Here is an 18,461-nt window from a genome sequence, read left to right as displayed (position 1 = left end):
TCTGCATAATTATGCAACCAATTTGCTTACATAACTGATGGCTTCTGTCGGGAAGCAAAAAACATGCTGCACATTATGGAAATTATGCAAATCCCCCAAGGGTTGTGAGAGTGTTAACTTGATTTAAAGCTTCACTGAACTACAGATAGTGCCTAAACCTTGTCAGTCCTCTTTTTAACCTTTTCTGCCTGGAATGGCAATAGATGTTGTGCGAGTAACTCCAGTCCCCAACAGTTAATCTCCCTTTGTTCTGAAACTCATCAGCAATAAACATTTTTGGTCTGTTGCATGTCTCTGCATCAGCTGCTTCTTGACACCAACTATCTTGGGAGAAAAACAGATGTATAAATGTAGGTATCCATCGAGCATTAGTAACTGCAGGAAAACAGCTCTTGCTTTTCTTCATGGAACTGCAGAGCCCACGGTTGGTTCTTTGCCCATTTGGTGGTTTCCTTCTGGAGAACAAAGGAATTGTGAAGTGGGTGCAAGTATTCAGATAAACCCCTTTCATCCCCTTAGCAAAAGAGCAGCGATTCCTTGGTTCAGATTTCCCTTCTACGTCCCTGAGTAACAACTGTGGACCCACTCTACTATTAGAAGCAGGAGACGCTGAAATGAAAGGGGACCGGCTTCTCTGCATCGTGTGTTTCAGGCCTTTTGAGAACACGGCTGCGAGACCATCATTCAGCTTTACCAGAGGCAGCGGCAGCACCTGAAGCATGAGATCAAGAGCTGTTACGTGTTTCTTTCTCCGGTACCCGACGCGTAACATTCACGAAAGCTCCCGCACGGCTGCGGGCCCCCACTGCGGCCCAAGGCGCCATTTTCGGGGGGGAGGGGGGGTCCGGCGAGCCCGCGGCGGCCGTGAGGAGCTGCCTGCGCGCGGCTGACGGCGGCCGACTGCGCCTGCGCAGAGGCGGGCGCGCGGCCGCTCGCGGAGGAGCCGCCGGGGCCGGCAGCGCAGGCGCGCGCTGTGCCCAGGCCCCGCCCCCGTCCCCGCCCCCGGCGGGAATCCCCTCGCCCGCCGCGGCGCTGCCCCGCCCCCTCCCCGGGGGCGACTGCGCCAGGCGATGGGGGCCGAGCGCCGCCGGGCGCTCTCCGTCCGTGGCGGTAAGCGGGCGCCGCGCTGAGCGGCAACACTGGGGAGAGGCCTGTGGGGAAAGGCAGCGCGACCCCGCCGTCTTCCTGCGCGGCCGGGCGGGCGGCGAGGCCGTCGCGAGGCCGAGCCCAGGCGGGGTGGGGGGTCTGCGCTGAAACCGGGCCGTGTCGCTCCCCGCCGCGGGGGGAAAACAGGGTTGAAACGGGGCCGCCTCGCTGGACTCCTCCGGCGGCGAAGCTTCTGTAGGGCTCCTTGGGCAAGCGGGGTGGCAGGCGCCCGCTCACGGGTTACGGCGCGTCGCTGCCAACCGGCTGCCGTCGTTCTCCGGTGGCCGAGTCCCGGTGCACCTGCCCGGGCGCCGCGTACGGCGCGGGGCGGCCAGCATCGGCGGGCCGAGAGCGGTGGGGGCCGGCTCTTTACTGCCGTGCCCTTTAGAGGGGCGGCGGGGGCGGCCCGTGACGCGCCTCGCTAACAGCTGGGCCGTTAGCCGGCCCTAGGAAAGACCCTCCCTCACCTTAAAGTGAATTCTGTCAGGGGCCTGTTTTAAATGGTTAAAACTGTTAGCGGTTGGGTGGCTACATAGCTTTTCTCTCAGGCAGCGAGTGAATCGATTGCACCCGAGCTTATTTTCTGAACACTGTCGTCTTGTTTATTTTCATACCGTTTTCTTCATACTACCTTAAGGGTCAAGCGCAGGGAAACAAACACCTGAAAGAGATAATCTCGGTTTGGGCAGTGAGGTGGTGGCGTGAGTGTCGTGTTTCCAAAGACGCTTGCAAAATGACTGCAACATAATTAATGTTTTGTTTTGTGTTAGCAAACGTATCTTTGAGGTGGGTGCAGGTGAAATTTACTCAAACCAGGAGATTTTATTTTTTAACTAAGCAATGTAACTACTTCTAAGCAGTTAATAGAGCATTTAAAATAAGAAACAATGATGCTTTTGTTTGGTTATATAAAGTGTCACCACAGATTAGTGAGACTGTTGGTTTTTTCCATCCTCTGTCCAAATCCCTGAAGTTAAAATTACAGAGAGTGAAAACTGTTTTATTACCAGAGAGTTTGTTAATGTATTTCAGTTAGTTTATGATTAGGACCGTTCTTAGGGACACTAAAAATGAAATTACTGCTCACCTGGTTGAAAATAAGAAGACAAAAATTATAAAGTATTTTAGGGATATTTTATCTCAGCATATTTTTTTCTCACCCTGTTTGCCTTTACTGAAATATTTGGTAAAGAATCTATGTTTTCAGTAAAGTATATTTGTATTAGCAAGATGCACTTCTAAAACTTCAAGTGTTTTGCAAAGTAGTCATAGGAACTGTCATGCTGTATTGGAACAAGGATGATATTTCTCTGATAATCTGTTCATCCCAGGTGCTTTAAAATGGAATATTTAGTAGGAACATGTTATTCTGAAAAGTGCAAAGAAAAGTGTATTTTTTTAAAAAAAATGTATGAAAACATATGTCGATACGGAGCTTCTTCTCATAATAATTATAATTAGGTATATGTTTGCACTCTGACATGCTAAGTGGTTTACCTCCTGTTGGAAAACTCTTACAGTTGCATAGTGCAGAAGTTACTGGTAAAAATTGTTCCTTTTTATGAATGACAGCAGACTTTTGATAACAGATTTCCAGGCATTGTTGTATGACACTGTTTTTCCCTTGGGTTATATATTGTGCCCTCATAAAAGAGTTGGCATAGAAATTTTTAAGTATTATCATTTGTTTGAAAGTTTTGGACTTAGCGGAGTAAAAATTTACATAGAATTCCATGAGCTGGTATGCGTTAGTGCTTAAAGAAAGCTTCTATTATTTTGTTTCTATACTTCAAGACAAAAACTGAACATCAGGAAGAGTGGGAAACGTTTTCAATAAATAAATTTTTAGGTTTATTTCCTAACTGGAACATCTTTTGATATTCATCTTCAAATCAAAATACAGTAACAACTCTTAATATTTGTAAGACGTGCTGTTACTGGAGGAAACCAAAAACATTCTTATGCAAAGCTTTAGGTTTTATGTGTGATTTTTCAATTTTATGTTACTATCATGGCTTTAAAAGTTATCACCTAGGATTTAGAGAATCATTGAGTAACATGGAGAAATACTCATGTCCATTACTAAACAGGATTTTTTTCTTCTTCTTTTAAGTGAGTTAGTGGATGGATGAAAGTTGGCTTGACCATTGTACTGCTGAAATGTTTTGCTGCTTGAGAGCCGTGAGAAGGTAAGGCATGTGGCTGACCTAATTTACCTTTAGCATACGTTTAAGTGTTTGCTTATGACTTGCATGTACGTAGAAGTGGTGTGGTATTTTTATTTAATGCTTATTTCTTTGGCTTTCTCATCTTTACAGCTTGAAGCTTTCAACAGAGCATCTACAGTTGAAAGTCCCTAAAAGCCATATGCCTGCCTGTCCTTGAGTCAGACATTAAAAAGGCTCTCAACAAAACAAGGAGTTTAAAATAGCTTAATTATGAGAAATTTACAGTCTAAATCTGCATATGATATCCAATATATTACTGCATTTGCATTATTGAGTTATTAAAGCTCAGTGCTTCAAAATGAGTGAATATATGTGTAATAATGAGCTTAATTTAACAAAGCTTTTCAGTGCCAAAGCTGTAAGCCAAAAAGTTAAACTTCAGAGAGATGTGAAGAAAAAGTAAAAAGAAAGCCGAAGGGAATTATTTAATCAATAAATTAAATCAGTCCTAGAGTATGATTGCATAATGTGTTCTAGTGGAGATTGTGTTTCATGTCTTTCACGAAGTGAAGTCGGCTATTCTCAAAGTGGTTATGACCTTCATTTTAACACGAAGCCTTTCTCTGCTCTTCAAATCTGAATGAAGCTCTTGGAACAATTCTTGCTCCTTGTGTGTGAAGCCATAAGCATCTTTCTTGCATTTTCTCTCTCTAAATTCATTTTAATTCACTTATTTTGTCACTTCACTTGAAGGATGCCTCAGAGTTCTGTCTTTCACCTTCAGTGAATGAATTCTTCCTTCTGTCATGCAGACTAATTTTGGCCTTTGAGCGTTTCTCTTTTAAGCAAGTTCAAAATAGACTTTTGGCTGGAATCCTGAACCTTCCTACTAGCATGACAGTGTTGTTTGGATACAAAACAAGGGAACTGAAGTTAACCATACTTGGCCGTTTTTCTTATAGAATACCAGATGGAAGTTTATGATTAATAAACTTGGAAGTATGATTAATAGTTTCCAGGTACGCTGGAGCTTTCTTTCCTAACTACTGGAAACAGTATGCTATGTAGCTCAAGAGTGGATGTGGGAAATGGTACGAGTAAGGTGAAGAGAGAACTGAGCTCCTTACTTCCTCCTAGGAGGATGTGGGTTTCTTGTATGGCTGTTAGCTACCTGACAGCAGTTTTGACTGGTTATTTACCTTTTTTTTTTCTTTGTTGGAAATATTTTTTTTCCTTTTTACCTCTTTATGTCCACTTGCTACAAAAAAAAAAAAAGAAAATTTCTACTTTTTTTCTTTTTTTTTTTTTTTTTTTTTAGCAAGACAATTATTTTGGCGTTTCCAGATCTCATCCAGTGTGCTTTGCTTCCTTTCTTGCCAGGTCAGGTAGAGGGTTTTTTCCTGCACCACTGAGCACCTCTGGCATTTTCTTGTCATTGAGAAGTTTTGCTCTGGTATTGCTGTGGTACTTCACCATCTCCTGCTGTTTTGAATAGAATCATGGGCTAGTCTTAGACTCTTTTTTCTGAGATGCAGCCAGCAAGGAGGTAGAAGTGTTTGACAGTAATACATTTTATCTTTTCTTAATCTTCCACTTAATCTATACACATGAAAATTGGTTTTAGTCATAACTGTTTGAAATTTTATCAGTCATCTTGTGTTACAGGTTTTCCATCCCACTTTTCTATGAAAACTTACCCTGTTTTCAGCAAGCTGACTTTTAAGACCTATTAATTAAATATTTGCCCACCTCTTAGGCAGAAAATATTAGCTTTAACTGCTTTCATGTTTCTAATTGAAGAGCTGGAAAGGTTGACAGAAAAAAGGTAAAGTAAGGGTCATTGCATCTGCCTGACAACTCAGCTGTTGTCATTTACCATTTGTCAAAATGAAAAATACTGCTTATTGTCTGAGCACAGATTTGGGGGTTTGATTTTTTTTTTCTTTTTTTAGTTAATGAAAGCAGTAGGGAAATAATTTCACATGTTTCTGTGTCCAGGACAATTATGTGGTCTAATATGCTGAACAAATAGCTCTTTGTAAAATAGTATTGCTTACTATTGTCAATAAAGTTACTAGTTTTATGTGAATTGGAAGCAGCTTTGCCTTCAATTTGGGGCTTTCCTATTTGGGGTTTGCAATTTGAATGATACTGTGAGGAGTGAAACAGCATTGTATTGCTTAACAGAGCAGAATCCCAGCCCTACTGAGTTGCAAACTAAAATGAACACTAATCACAGAGGAAATGGTTGGCCTGTTGAGTTTCTTAGCCTGTAAAATCAGCTGCAGGAGCAATCTATTACTAAATAACTTACCAGTTCACGTTTTCTTGCTGCTTTTATACATACTGTGTCTTGGTAATTAGTTTGCTAACCTGAATATCAGCTTTGAGCTATGGCAGGAAATTTTGGCAGTCTTTAATTCAGAACTTGTTTTTTTGTTTCATTTCAGTCTTCTGTTATACAGGTGTGCTCATTGGAGAACTATTAATTTATGCATAATTTGAGGTGTTCAATCTTTTGTACTTTCTGAACTTCCTAGAAATTCAGCTTTTCCTTCTGATCTTAGGTGAAACAATCTTCTTACTACTGCAATTTCTTGCAGTCCTTGTTCTATTTCAGTGAAGGTCAAAGGGCAGAAAGTATTGTTTTTACCTGATGTCTTCTATGAAAGAGTATGTTTGGAAAAGTAGATTTATTTTTTTTTTAATGGACACAAGTATGTGGACATCAGAACCTAATGCAAAACCTATTTTGATTGAATTGTGATTATTTTATTCCTGGGTAAAATTTAATATTCCTTGGCACTGGTTGAAAAATACTGGGTTTGGCTTTTTAACTTGGAGGTTTGAAACTATGTAAAGGTTGGCTTGTAAGAGCAACTTCAGCAACAGCTACAAAAAATACCACTAAAGCTGGTCTTCATCATTTGAACTACTTGAGTGGGGAATTTTTATTTGAGCCTGCTTTGAGAAAGTAGAGGGAAAAGTTATTGTACATACTTACATGTCTTTAATCAGCCGTTAGCATCCACCATCTCTCAAACCTGTTGATTTGCTCTGTATAAATAGTTTTGTGAGTCCCAAGGGGAAAAATCCAGAACTCAAACTTCTAATACCAGTTTTAAATGATTGTACTTTCAACTATGAATGTTTACTCCATTCTGTCACATTCTAATGTAATTTATCAGTTTGTCACTTGATTGATTGCTTCCTACATAAACATTTTATTACTTTAACAGGTTATCTGTGGAGAAGGTGTTCCTACAGTGTGTTCTTCAGTCAAGAGCTTTGTCAGGAGCTGATGCCATCAATGCTCTCAGACCTTTCTATTTTGCTGTGCATCCAGATTTCTTTGGCCAGCATCCCAAAGAGAGGGTAAAAATCTTTTAGTATGCTTTCTTTGTTAATGTGTCATGTATCAACAATGGAAATTTTCTAGTTTTCCTGCTGTTAGAAGAAAAAAAAAATAGTATTAGAACTGAATATGGTTCTTACCAGAGAATAAAAAGATGCACTTTGTTTATTTTTAACAAGGATAGGTCCCTTAAGCATCCATTATTTATTAGTCTCATTTTCTGTTTAATTGTCACAAAGAAAATACTGAATCCTTCCAGGCTGATTTATAATACGTATTACTTGCTTTATCACTTTGAAGTGCTGTGTGTTGTATTTGAATCAATTGATTTCTTTAAGCTTGAAAGCCTACAAAGTTGTGGTTTTTTGGAATGTACAAGAACGTACAAGTATGTATATCATGCAGTTTATTACTGCAAGATAATTATTTATGCTGAGAATGTGAATTATATCACAATTGTTAAGAACAGCTGGCAATTTGTAAAAACTAATTCTGAATGTGAGATTAAAAAGGTTTAGATGAAAAATGGCCAAATTCGTCAACTGTAATGTTTGTTTGTTTAACAGGAAGTAAATGAAAACTCTCTGAAGAGGTTAAATGGCTACTTGGAGAATCTACAGAAACCAGGGTTTCGGTCTTTTAAGCCAACACAGCTTACTTTTTATGTAAGAGAAAGAGAACCAAATTCTTCCAGTGTTCAAGAATCCTTCAGTGCTTCAGGTGCTTTTATATTGTGCAGAACGTATCTTCCTGTATTTAAATTCTTTCAGATCATTACTTAGCCTTCTGCAGTCATAACGACTTTTCAACTGAATAAAATCCTGTTAAACAATGAAAATGCATATTAGATCAGAGAGCCAGGACCATCCCAAGTAATTAAACATCTTAAGCTATAAAAAGCATTGAAAGAATGAGAAATAACAAAGTTGAGGTCAAGTTTCAGTATGAGGAAGTATAAAACATAGCTTGATGTAGAGGATAATTTTTCTGCTTTTAATACTGTTGTCACATTTAACTGGAACAACAGTTGGGTATTGCTGATAACGTGTAGTACCCAATGTCCTATAATGCTTATATGATCAGTAGGAATTTACTCTGTAAGCAGAAGTTGTATAATATCTGAAGCTTCACTTTACCACATTGTCTCTTAGCTGTGAGACTACAGAAAATATTGCCGAGTTCAGAATATTGGTTTTGATTAACTTTATTCTACATATTTGTTTCTGATGTACTACTGTGCCTTATCTAACAGATAAGTTCTATATTCTTTACGCTGCTACTCAAAACACTTGAGCAAATTGTGAGGAACCCTAGTACTAAAAAACCAAAATCATACTGTTTTTCAAGAAAATAGTAGTGTTATGTCCAATCTACCTAAAATAACAGTTGAACTGGCAGCTGTTTTCTGCTCTTGAGTCTAATACTTGCTTGCTTTCTAATGGGGCAGTTAGGCCCGATAGCTAAGTGATGGGACATAGTTTTACCCAGTGTGCAAGTGTCATATTTTGCTCTGAAGCTTCTGTTCATAGCCTGTGACGAGCTATTGTAGTACTGTGTTTCTACAGTGAATTATATCCAAAGTGATGATCAGTAATAATGTGGATTGTGTAGAGTTGTTGGACAAAACTGCGACCCACTGCTAAAGTGAAAGCATCTTTTCTGGGGTTATGCTGGATCTGTAGCTAGGTTTCAGTTTTGTCCAATGATCTGGGTAATTAAAACAGCTCTCTTTATATTTTTGAACACATAACAGTTTTAAAAATTAAACTATATGTGAATTTTGCAGTGAATATTGAAATAACAATATCATAATAATTTCCAACTACGTATGCCTTGTTTGGGTTCTTGTAAGATGAGAGAAATGTGAATGCATTTTAAATAACTAGTTAAATAATACTCATTTTGTGGGACTTGTATTTTATAGGGTTTCGAGCAGTCAGTTTTACATTACATACTAGGGATCTCCTGAGCACAGTATTAGATATTCTCAACTCCTGCAGTTTATCTACGGAGCATATTCAGAGTTTGAATGTGAACTCTCAGCCTCAGAAGGAAGCAAAAAGCACAGTGAACAGACCTATCAAATGGGATAAGACATATTATTCATTTACTGGATTCAAGGATCCTGAGGAGGAACTAGAACAAGCCCAGAGAGTGGAAACAACTTTAATGTATGTAAGGCTTTTATTTAACTGATATTTGTGTAACCTGAATTGGTCATATTCTAATGCTGTTTTTTTAAAAGGCAATCTAAACATTCTGAACAATACAAAACTTTATTGTCCAACATGTAATTCTGTCACACTTTTTACAATTAAGGAGAGTTCAGATGAGCTTCTGGGATAAATGTAGTGCCAGCTAAGCTGAGGCATTCTTATCTCTCTGCCCAGCGTTCATATTTGGTCAATCTAGTTTTGGTTGACCTAGTTTTTCAGTTGTGTGGAATATTCGTGGCCATTCAGAAAGAAGCAGAGGTTCCACTTGCTCCAAATAGCTCCTTGCCTCTTGCAGGACTTCTGTAACACAAAACTACACAGCTATTAACTTTATTGTTAGTATTTCATGATGACATTCTGTTGGGGGTGGAGTGGAAGATAATACATGAAAACTAATGTTAAAAAGTTTTAATTTTGCCAGATATCTTATTGTTGTGCTTCTGTTTGCTGTTCAGCATACCAACCTTAATATTTAAAATGAGGCAATTACAAATACTGAATTTGCATTAAATGTAGCATGTTGTGTATTAAAAGTTGGTTGCTTATAAAATCTGCATGTGCTCATTTTGGGGAAGGATGAACAATTCTGCCTTGAAAAACTTCTAACAATGAGAGTTAGGTGACGTTTGAAATAAATGCAGAACTGTGGTAGTAGTATCTTCAGAGCAAAGAATACCCCTCATCCTGCCTAGCACCTTGCAAATAAAACTACTGCTATAATATATGCTACTGTAAAACACTTAACTGGGAATTAACATACTGGAGAATATTTTTATGTATTTTTACACATTTACAAGAAATGCCATGAACAGTTACATATTAACAGTCTGGTTTTAATACCTAGCCATTTGGCATTGGGCCTCTCTCTTTGCTTCCGAGTTTGAATTTCTTTCCTTAGAATACAGTATGAGAACAGAAGTATTGGTTTGTAAAAATAAGAGTATGAAAATAAGTATGCTATGAACAAAGGCTAAATCTCTTAAAGAGTAGATTTTTTCCTAGAAATATAATCTGTTTATTGAAAGTTTTAGATGTACTCCATGAGTCATGTTTGTCTGGTTGTGATTATTGACAAAAGAACTGTAAAACTTTGACCTCCGTAATCTATGTTCATCCCAGCTCTGTAAGAGTTACCTAACTTAGCCCTCTAGTACCACCTCCCTTATTTGATAGTCTACTATGATCACTTTGGTTGTTTGGGGTTTTTTTTTTAGACAGGTGTGTGGGAACTAAAGCACTAACTTCTGAAGCTGCCCCCCCTAAATCCCACTGATCTGCTGCTCTACGCCTTTCACACCTCTGAGTCTTATGGCTGTAACACTTGTCAGTGTCTTTTGGTTTGATTTGATTCCCTAGTCCCCCCCAAAGACATTAAGTGCCAGGTTTTCCTTTGTAGATAATTTAAAGTGAATCATTTAGCAATTTCAGTTTCTGTCCTCTACTTCTAAAATATCCCTTTACCTGGTAACTTGAAATAAAACATTAATGTTAACAGTAAGAATTCAATGAGTTGCACAGTTTGCATGAAAGATAATACAGAATGCCTCCACTGTTGTTTTTTTTTTCCTTCTCTTCTTTCAGATCCTGGCTAGATGATAATGAAGCAAGTGCAGTAAAAAAGCTGAAAAAGAGTTTGCCACTTAGAAAAGAACTAGAACGTTTAAAATTTGAACTCTCTCATCAACTCCAGCTCTCAGATATCAGGTAATAAATTAGATCAGTTGGACTTGCACTAAGACAGTCAAAGTGAGAAAGTGTTGTGTAATACTACACCGTGAGATTTAAAGGCTTATTCCAGCAAAACAGCTATATTTTATATGTGTAAAAGTGTTATTGCACTGAATAATATTTTTCTAGGAGAATCTGATTGGGACCAAGGTCTCCTGTTACAATCTGTTCAAAAAGACCTAGTATTTGTAACTAATAACGTAGGCTCCAGTTGAGGGAAACATGTAAGTGCTTGAAATAGGACCTCTGTGTGTGCATTAATTGGGGTGTTTTGCTGGATAAAATTGCTCTTCTTGAATTCAAGTGAATATCTACAAAGGTAACTAGATTGGCAGTGAAATGCAACTTTCCACATGATATGTATTGACATCCTGTGAAGGCTTAATAAAAATGTTGTTCTTTCTAATTATTGTATTGTTTCCCTCACTCCAGAGGAGGAGGGTATTTGTTTGCTTGAAAGGCCTGAGTACAGTTGGTGATCCTGATTCTTCAGAATATTTTTCTGGAAAATAACTTACGATCCTTTTTTAACTTTTGTGCCTTCAGATGAGGATGTTCTTAAGTGGGATATTCAGGATGGGAAAAGGCAGGGTATTCAACAATGAAAGAATACACTTTGGGGGATTGTTTCAAGGGCTAGTCTGTTAAGTTCTTCTTTTAACCAGGAAAGAGAGAGCTGGAGCTTCAGAAATTGTACTTTTGTTCCTTTCACCCTGTAAAAGACCCTGGCTTCATTTAAGATGAAGCCAGTTTTTTTGAATACAATTTCTAATTCTCTGCAACTGTGCTGTGGTGAGTGTTTTTAAATTTCTGAAACAGTCTTCAGTATTATATATATAGATCTGGTCTTATTCATGGCTTATATTTAGTTTTCTTATAGTTTGTGCTTTTAAAATACACTAAAATTATTGTGTTCCATGAAGAGTTATTAACCTTCCAAGAATGATATTGTCTTAATTCAGAAAGGATTGTGAATGTCAGAAATCTGACAAGCATCTTAATAAGAAACTACTACTTGTGATCCTTCAGTCTAATGCTGGCGTTCACAGAGGTTTGAAAAAATAATGGGGTCGTTGGCTTCATTCCATAGATAAGTTTAGGACAACTGAAGAGAAGGTAGGATCTATAAGCCACCTTTTTACATTCCTGTCTGGTGCTACTGAAAGCAAAGTGGTACTGTTAAGTAACAGTAAATAGTTATTCGAATGAGTTGCATTATAATAGGTTGAATTGCCTCATAAGGGCTGTGTCGTAGTGCCATCCTATGCATCCCAAAGAGTGTTTTTTTGCCAGTTAGGTTTCCCTAAACAAAATGATGTGGGTTGACCCCAGCCAGAACCCCCAGCACCCACACAGCCTCGCACTCATACACCCCATGTGGGATGGGAGGAAGCAAATAGGAAGAGCAAAAGAAAGAAAGCTTATGGATCAAGGTAGAAATTTAATAGGTGAAGTGAAGCAAAGTTGTGTGTGCAAGCAAAGCAAAAGGAGTAATTCATTCACTACTCCCCATTGGCAGGCAGGTATTTAGGCCCTTCTGGAAAGCAGAGCAGAGCATGTCTGCTTGCTTCGGAAGACAAACGCCATAACCACGAGGGTCCCCTTGCTGAGCATGATGTCATGTGGTCTGGAATATCCCTTTGTTCAGCTGGAATCACCTGCCCTGGCTGCATCCTCTCCCAGCTTCTTGCCCACCCCAGCCTACTCACTGATGGAGGGGGGCAGAGTGGGAAGTAAAAGCAAAAATCTGGACGCTGCCAGCACTGCACAATAGCTAAAACAATAGTGTGTTATCAACACTGTTCTAGTAAAAAATACAAAACATGGGGGTGCTATGAAGAAAATTCACTCCATCCCAGACAGACCCAATACAATAAGGGAACGGTAATTTCCCATTTTGAGACAGTTTTATATTGGCTAGAAGTTTGTAAAAGGATGTAATTTTTCAATACACTGGGACAACCTTGCAATTTAAATGCTTTTTGAAATTTAGTTACGAGTTTGATCTGTGATGGATGAGATGTCAAAACATTATGTACTGAAGTCACCAATGTAACACCTGCCTCCCATATGGTTTAACAAAAATTATTCCACTGTAAAATAAGAAAAAAAAACAAAAAACAAAAAACAACTTACCACTGGAATCCTAGTAGTGTTTTGGTCTAGGAACTCAAAGGAAAAAAAGAACAATGTCCTTATATACAGTATTTGCTCCTCTAGAAAAACATTACACAGTGTACAAACAGACACTGCATGAAACATGACTGAACCAAATACTGGTTGCCATTTCCTTACCCCCTTCTCATTGGGAGAGAGATTTGCAAGTTCTGCTCTGTCTACCAGGTTTTAGATTTGTTTTTCCTATGTCTGGTTTTATTCTTTGGGGGTTTTTTGGCACTCACTTTAAGAAAAACTGAAATACTTAGGCATTTTATCTGTTCAAATAGCATATGACAACGGACAGCTTTTCAGTAGGCCTTTTATTACTCTTGGAGTGCTATTTTGACTTGTTTGTGTTATAAGGCTTTTGGCTGCATCTCAACTTCTGTGATTTTGTTTATTTTTTAAATAATGTTGAGAATGAAACGCTCTCAATTATATTTTTATTTAGGTGGCAAAGAAGCTGGGGTGTTGCTCACCGCTGTAGCCAACTACACAGTCTAGGTCGCTTAGTCCAACAGAGACCTGAAGTATTAAAGAATGTTAAAGGTATTTCTGTTGCTTGTTTCACAGATCCTAATATAGTATCGATACAAAGATGAGCGTGAGTCTTCTGTGACAAGGGAGCTTTAGTTCTTTTCACGACTGCTTTTGAGAACTGCAAAAACAAACCTGTCAGGCTTGCAAGAACCTGCATTTTAAGCTACTGGGTTGTTTTTTAAGTGACCATTCCTATCTGCTACACTCAGCTTCTATTTTACTTTGTAATAAATGCAAACTGAATGAGTTGAGGGCACTAGACTTAGTACTAATAATGAAAGTAAAAAATCCATCCTGAACCTCTGAAAAGGCAGAGGTAGCAATAGATTGTTACCCATGGTAGATGAAAGATAGAAATGTGAGTAGCTCTCCAAAGAGTCAATATAAGGAGGACTTACTAGAATACCTTTAAAATTGTATTGTCTTCTCTTACCATGCATATTCCATAAAATACCTATATTATAGTCTGTATTTTCTCAGGAAAAACTAAAATACTCTGTAAACCTGACCTACTGTTCTTCTCATACAGCTGTTTGACCTGTAGCAGTAGCTGTTTCCTCTAATTGCAACTCCCACATTTTATGCCTGTCTGCAGATGCTCAGTTTTTAGTGGCTTTCATTTGAGGGTTCACCTAATCCTTTGTCAAAAGACAGACTGAGTAGGACAGTAAGTAGTAGTTTTAAGTTGTATCAGGTTTCAAGTTAGTTTCTTTACCTAAGCATGCTAAGGATTTAAAGTGTTAGAGAAGTCTGTCTTGTGAACCTGTTGTAGTCTCCATCTTTGAAGATCTTTAATAATATACTGGACAAATACTTGTCAGTAATTATACAGGTACAGTTGATCTTGCCTTGGGGTACAAGGATGGACCAGATGCCTTAGAGTCAGTGTTGCTTGCTCTTAAGGATTTTGGAAAACTGATGTCTAAGAGCAAGAGCTTCTATTTAAGCCTTGTCTTGTAGATTAATACATCACACTGAAGACTTTTATGGAAGCTTATTTTGGTAAATAGTTGCCTATGCTTTTACCCTGAAGAATTCTTGAGGATCTTTGTGCTTCACTTAAACAGACTCAAAACTGATTTGTCCCCCTAAAAGTAAACATAGTATTATCCTTTTATGTTGCCTGTTTTCTTTCTTTTAAAAGAAAGAGCAAGAACCTAATGTGAAAGTGCAACATGCAAGCTGTAAGAAACAGAGATTTCTGTGGAAGTAGTGTTGAATGGCTGTGCTAATAGTTCTTTGACCAATCTTTACCTTATATATACTTTAGGCATGCAGCATATATTCCTACCGTATACATGATTTGTACAGATTCTTTGAATATGCTGTCTGCTGAGACTTTCTCTTATTTGAAAAGTAGTTTTTGTAAGAAAAAAGTCCAGTTAACTAAAAATCTATCAAGTTTAAACAGGGAGAAGGCAAATGCTAGGTAAGGTTTGTATAAAAAAAAATCTTGAACTAGAGTTTTCAAGAATCAGTCTTTCAAATTTTGATAGTAACAAAAGCACCTGCTTGCATGTGTGTGTGTTGCAGAAATGTGTTGCTTGTGACATGTCAGTAGCATAGTTAAGCCTTAAATAATTGTGGGAATAATTGCAATAACCCAAATCAGAAGAGCGCTTTGTTCAATCTTTAGGACGCACAGTGGTATTTACAGACCGTTCAGGTATGAGTGCAGCAGGCCACATAATGCTGGGGACCATGGATGTTCACCACCACTGGACCAAAGTAAGAAGATTTCAAAGTAAATGATAATGCTTCTTGTTACAACTTTTTTTTTAAACCATAACCAAAATATTAATTGGTGCAGATGACTGAAGAGTAATTTAAAGCAAACACATAGCTACTATCTTTAGCATAACTGTGAACATTGCATTCTGAATTTAATCCTGTGATACTAACAACACTTTCTGTTAGATCTTTACTGCTGTTTTCACTAACAAATCAGTCCTACTCCTGATTAGAAACAAAGAAAAATAATTTATTATGCAGTGTTCCAGTCTACTTACCAAGCACTGGCAGAATTTTTCATTATCCATGAAGAGCTCATTCCCATGAAGAATTTAGGAATTCTATTCAGATTTTTTGTAAACGTGGGATTTAAAGGGAGTTGTGAAGTGGTCATTTCAGTCAGTGGCTGCTAAACAACCCTGTCACACCACTTTGTTCTTTTAGGCAAATAATGTGGATGTTGCAGAAATATGTATTTAGTGACTTTGCAAATTCTGCTGCTGCTTCTGTAAAGTTTATAGTTGACTAGCTTTCTGGCATCCTAAATGATAAAGTATTAAATACAAAGAACCACAAAATATGTAGCAATATCAGCATGTCACTTAAGGAAATTTTCTTGAACCTTGATTAATGAAATGTTATTGATAGTTATATATCAAAATAATCAGTGGAATTTTGTAGTTGGGAATATAGTTGGAATATCAGAATATTTTATATTCCAATCAATTAATAATATGAAAATTTAACACTGAATCCAAATCTTCCTCTGGTGGTTGTTTGACTTTTCACCTATATGTTTCACTGAGGAAGAAGACAAACCACAGTTTGTTAATGTGAATGATTTACAAAGAGCTTAAACTGAGAATTTAATGCAAAAGTTTCTGCTCTGAGATTTGCAAGTGTTGATAGTCATTGGAATGAAAGTGTTCTGTTGATTAATGCTGAAAAACCCACTCTTTTCCTTGAAAAGAGAAATGCAAAGTATTGTGCAAATGGGACTGTGTAGAGTTGGTTGTGATGGTAGTATTTGCTTTGGAAGACAGAGAAGAGGTATGTATTTGAATTTGAAATCAAGGGCTTTTTGTTTTAAAATGCACTGAAGATCATGTTAGGTGATACCCAGAAAAAGTAATTGAAAATCTTCACAAGATTGGTTACCTGCTTATTTTAGAGAACAGGATTTTTTGTCCAAATCTAACCATTTTAGAAAGCAGTCATGAGTGCTAGTACTTTTGTTAGTAATTATTAGAAAGAGTAAGCAGTAGAATAGTGTCCAGCCTGTAGAATGCTTGGTCAGAGACACACTATTTAGAGGATTTCTGCAGTTTTCTTCTAACCAATGGAAATGCTGAACTAGTGGATTTTATTGTGCCAAAAGCTGCTCTGATTCTCCTACTGTCTTGGATTTCTAAAGAGATTATTCTGAAATCACTTGACTTGATCCAGCAGCAGTATTTTTTTGTAATAAACTGTGTTCTAGTAATAACTGGGTAGACGGTAAGTAGCGACTATTACTAAAGACTTTACTCTTTCACTTGTTGCCTTGTTCCAGCCTTCTCCCTATCACACCTTCTGTGTCTCAACTCACAAGTCTGATCACTTCTTAACCTTTTCTGATATAGTTTTTGTAATTCAGAGCTCTGCTACCTTCCTCCTTTCTCCTCTCCCTTCAGACTCAAGACGAGCTATGTTACCATCAAAACCTTTGGAAAGAAATAGTTCCAGCAACAGAGACTTCTCTTTTTTGAGAATTAGTATAAATTAGGCTGGCAAAACCCCTTTTAACTGTATGTGGAATAGCTCTACCACTATAACTATGGTGATAAATATTTTATGTAAACCTCAGATTATATTTTTTTTCCTCTATATACAGAATATTAATTTCTGTATATATATAAAGAGGACATCCTTCAGTCTTGCTACAGTCTTTTGGTGCCTATATAGTATAAATACTGAAAATACTTATGAGCTTATTCCATTATGTCTTGCCCCAAAATATATATACTTGATATTTCTGATTTTTTATATTCTTTGATTATTTTTTTTTCCATTTGGTTCCATGTTTGCATTGTTACATGTATCTTCTTTTACAGTTTGGTTTTTTTTCATTTCTTAAAATTAAGTTTTATGCTTCATAACATAGGAAATGTTTGTGTGTGTGCACAGATTTTTGAGAGATTGCCAAATTATTATAAACTTCAAAAAAGGCTGCTGTTCTTGGAAGATCGGATAAGCCAACTTCTGGGAGGCATACAAGTAATATATATTGAAGAACTGCAACCCCTCTTGACTCTAGAAGAGTACTACGAGACTCTGGACTCTTTCTATAATAAATTACGTGACAGTAGACTACCTTTTCATCCTCGCAGTTTGCGAGGCTTGCAAATGATTTTGGAAAGGTAGGTATTTTCAGGAAAGGTTTCTTCCTTTTAGAGCTTTTACTCATTCTTTTTTTTCTTGTTACACTGATCATTGCTTTCACGAAGAAGAAAACTAATGCTGTCTTGGACTCACATTATGTCAGTGTTTTTGTCTCTAGAGCTTTTAAGTGCCTTTTTATGGGTTAAGAAGGAATCAGATTGAAGAAAATCCTGATTATTTCATGCAAGTTATGTCCTTATCCTACAGTGTTGTGCTGGGTTAAATCAAAGGTTTTATTCTGTCAGGTCAACACTCAGCTGTGTATGATGCTGCTGCTGTTTATATTTTTTTGAGTATTGTTGACAGTTGTTTTTGAAATGTAATTTTAAAAAAGCTTTATGTATGGTGCTTTTGTATTCTCATGAACCAAACTTGATTTTTTTACCAATTATTCTGATTGTAATTAATTGATATTCCTTTTATGTTCAGAATTCATTGTGAAAATAATTAATGTAAATAGTTGCGTTAAAAAAAAAAAGATACCTTGTTTTTTACTTCCATCATGTTTCATTAGTGACAGATATGCACCAAGCTTACATGAATTTGGACACTTTATGATCCCAACGGTCTGTGATCCAACAACCCTTCAATGGTTTATTTTTGCCAAAGCACAACAAGCAAGGGAGAATCTGAAAAGAAAGGAGGAGTAAGTGTTCATGTGACTTGATACATTTAGCTTCTGAAAATCTTTGCATGTCATATGTTTTCTTTGGAGGAGGAGGAAAACTTTGAAGAATGTATTCATGGGATTTTGGTGGAAAAAACTTCCATTTATAAAATAGAACTTTACCCATCATCTTTAAGTTAAAAATTTCAGCATTCAGTGAACACAAACAGTTGTTAGAAAATACCCATCTTTCACCTTGTAGAAACAGGTGTACTTTATTCAGAAATAAAAGATTTTTGCTTACAAGACAAAATTACATTATTTTTTTACACTTACTTCCCAAAAGGAGAGGTGGGGTTTTATTTAAAAAGAGACCATTTTATTGAATG

At 37.5% G+C, this 18,461-nt stretch overlaps 1 protein-coding gene across 3 annotated transcripts in view; it reads left to right on the top strand.

The window, feature by feature from the left end:
* The first annotated feature begins 992 nt into the window (after window positions 1–992).
* TCAIM (T cell activation inhibitor, mitochondrial) overlaps window positions 993–18,461 on the top strand; it is a 28,985-nt gene continuing 11,516 nt past the window's right edge. For 2 of the 3 annotated variants that reach the window (XR_012633229.1, XM_074900600.1), the window contains exons 1-10: window positions 993–1,110; window positions 3,260–3,335; window positions 6,554–6,689; window positions 7,236–7,389; window positions 8,594–8,840; window positions 10,467–10,589; window positions 13,225–13,322; window positions 14,950–15,041; window positions 17,211–17,443; window positions 17,980–18,111. Coding sequence is in view for 2 of the 3 variants with exons in the window: in XM_074900600.1 (XP_074756701.1) it covers window positions 3,271–3,335; window positions 6,554–6,689; window positions 7,236–7,389; window positions 8,594–8,840; window positions 10,467–10,589; window positions 13,225–13,322; window positions 14,950–15,041; window positions 17,211–17,443; window positions 17,980–18,111 (1,280 nt within the window). In the remaining variant the exon portion in view is untranslated. Of the gene's footprint in view, window positions 1,111–3,259; window positions 3,336–5,098; window positions 5,140–6,553; window positions 6,690–7,235; window positions 7,390–8,593; window positions 8,841–10,466; window positions 10,590–13,224; window positions 13,323–14,949; window positions 15,042–17,210; window positions 17,444–17,979; window positions 18,112–18,461 lie in introns of those variants that run through there. The other variant, XM_074900601.1, reaches the window with a different exon arrangement.

This window comes from Athene noctua, chromosome 2 (assembly GCF_965140245.1).
Source record: "Athene noctua chromosome 2, bAthNoc1.hap1.1, whole genome shotgun sequence".
NCBI classification, from domain to species: Eukaryota; Metazoa; Chordata; class Aves; order Strigiformes; family Strigidae; genus Athene; species Athene noctua.
The sequence above is the reverse complement of the archived record's forward strand: the minus strand, read 5'-3'. Positions and strand labels throughout refer to the sequence as shown.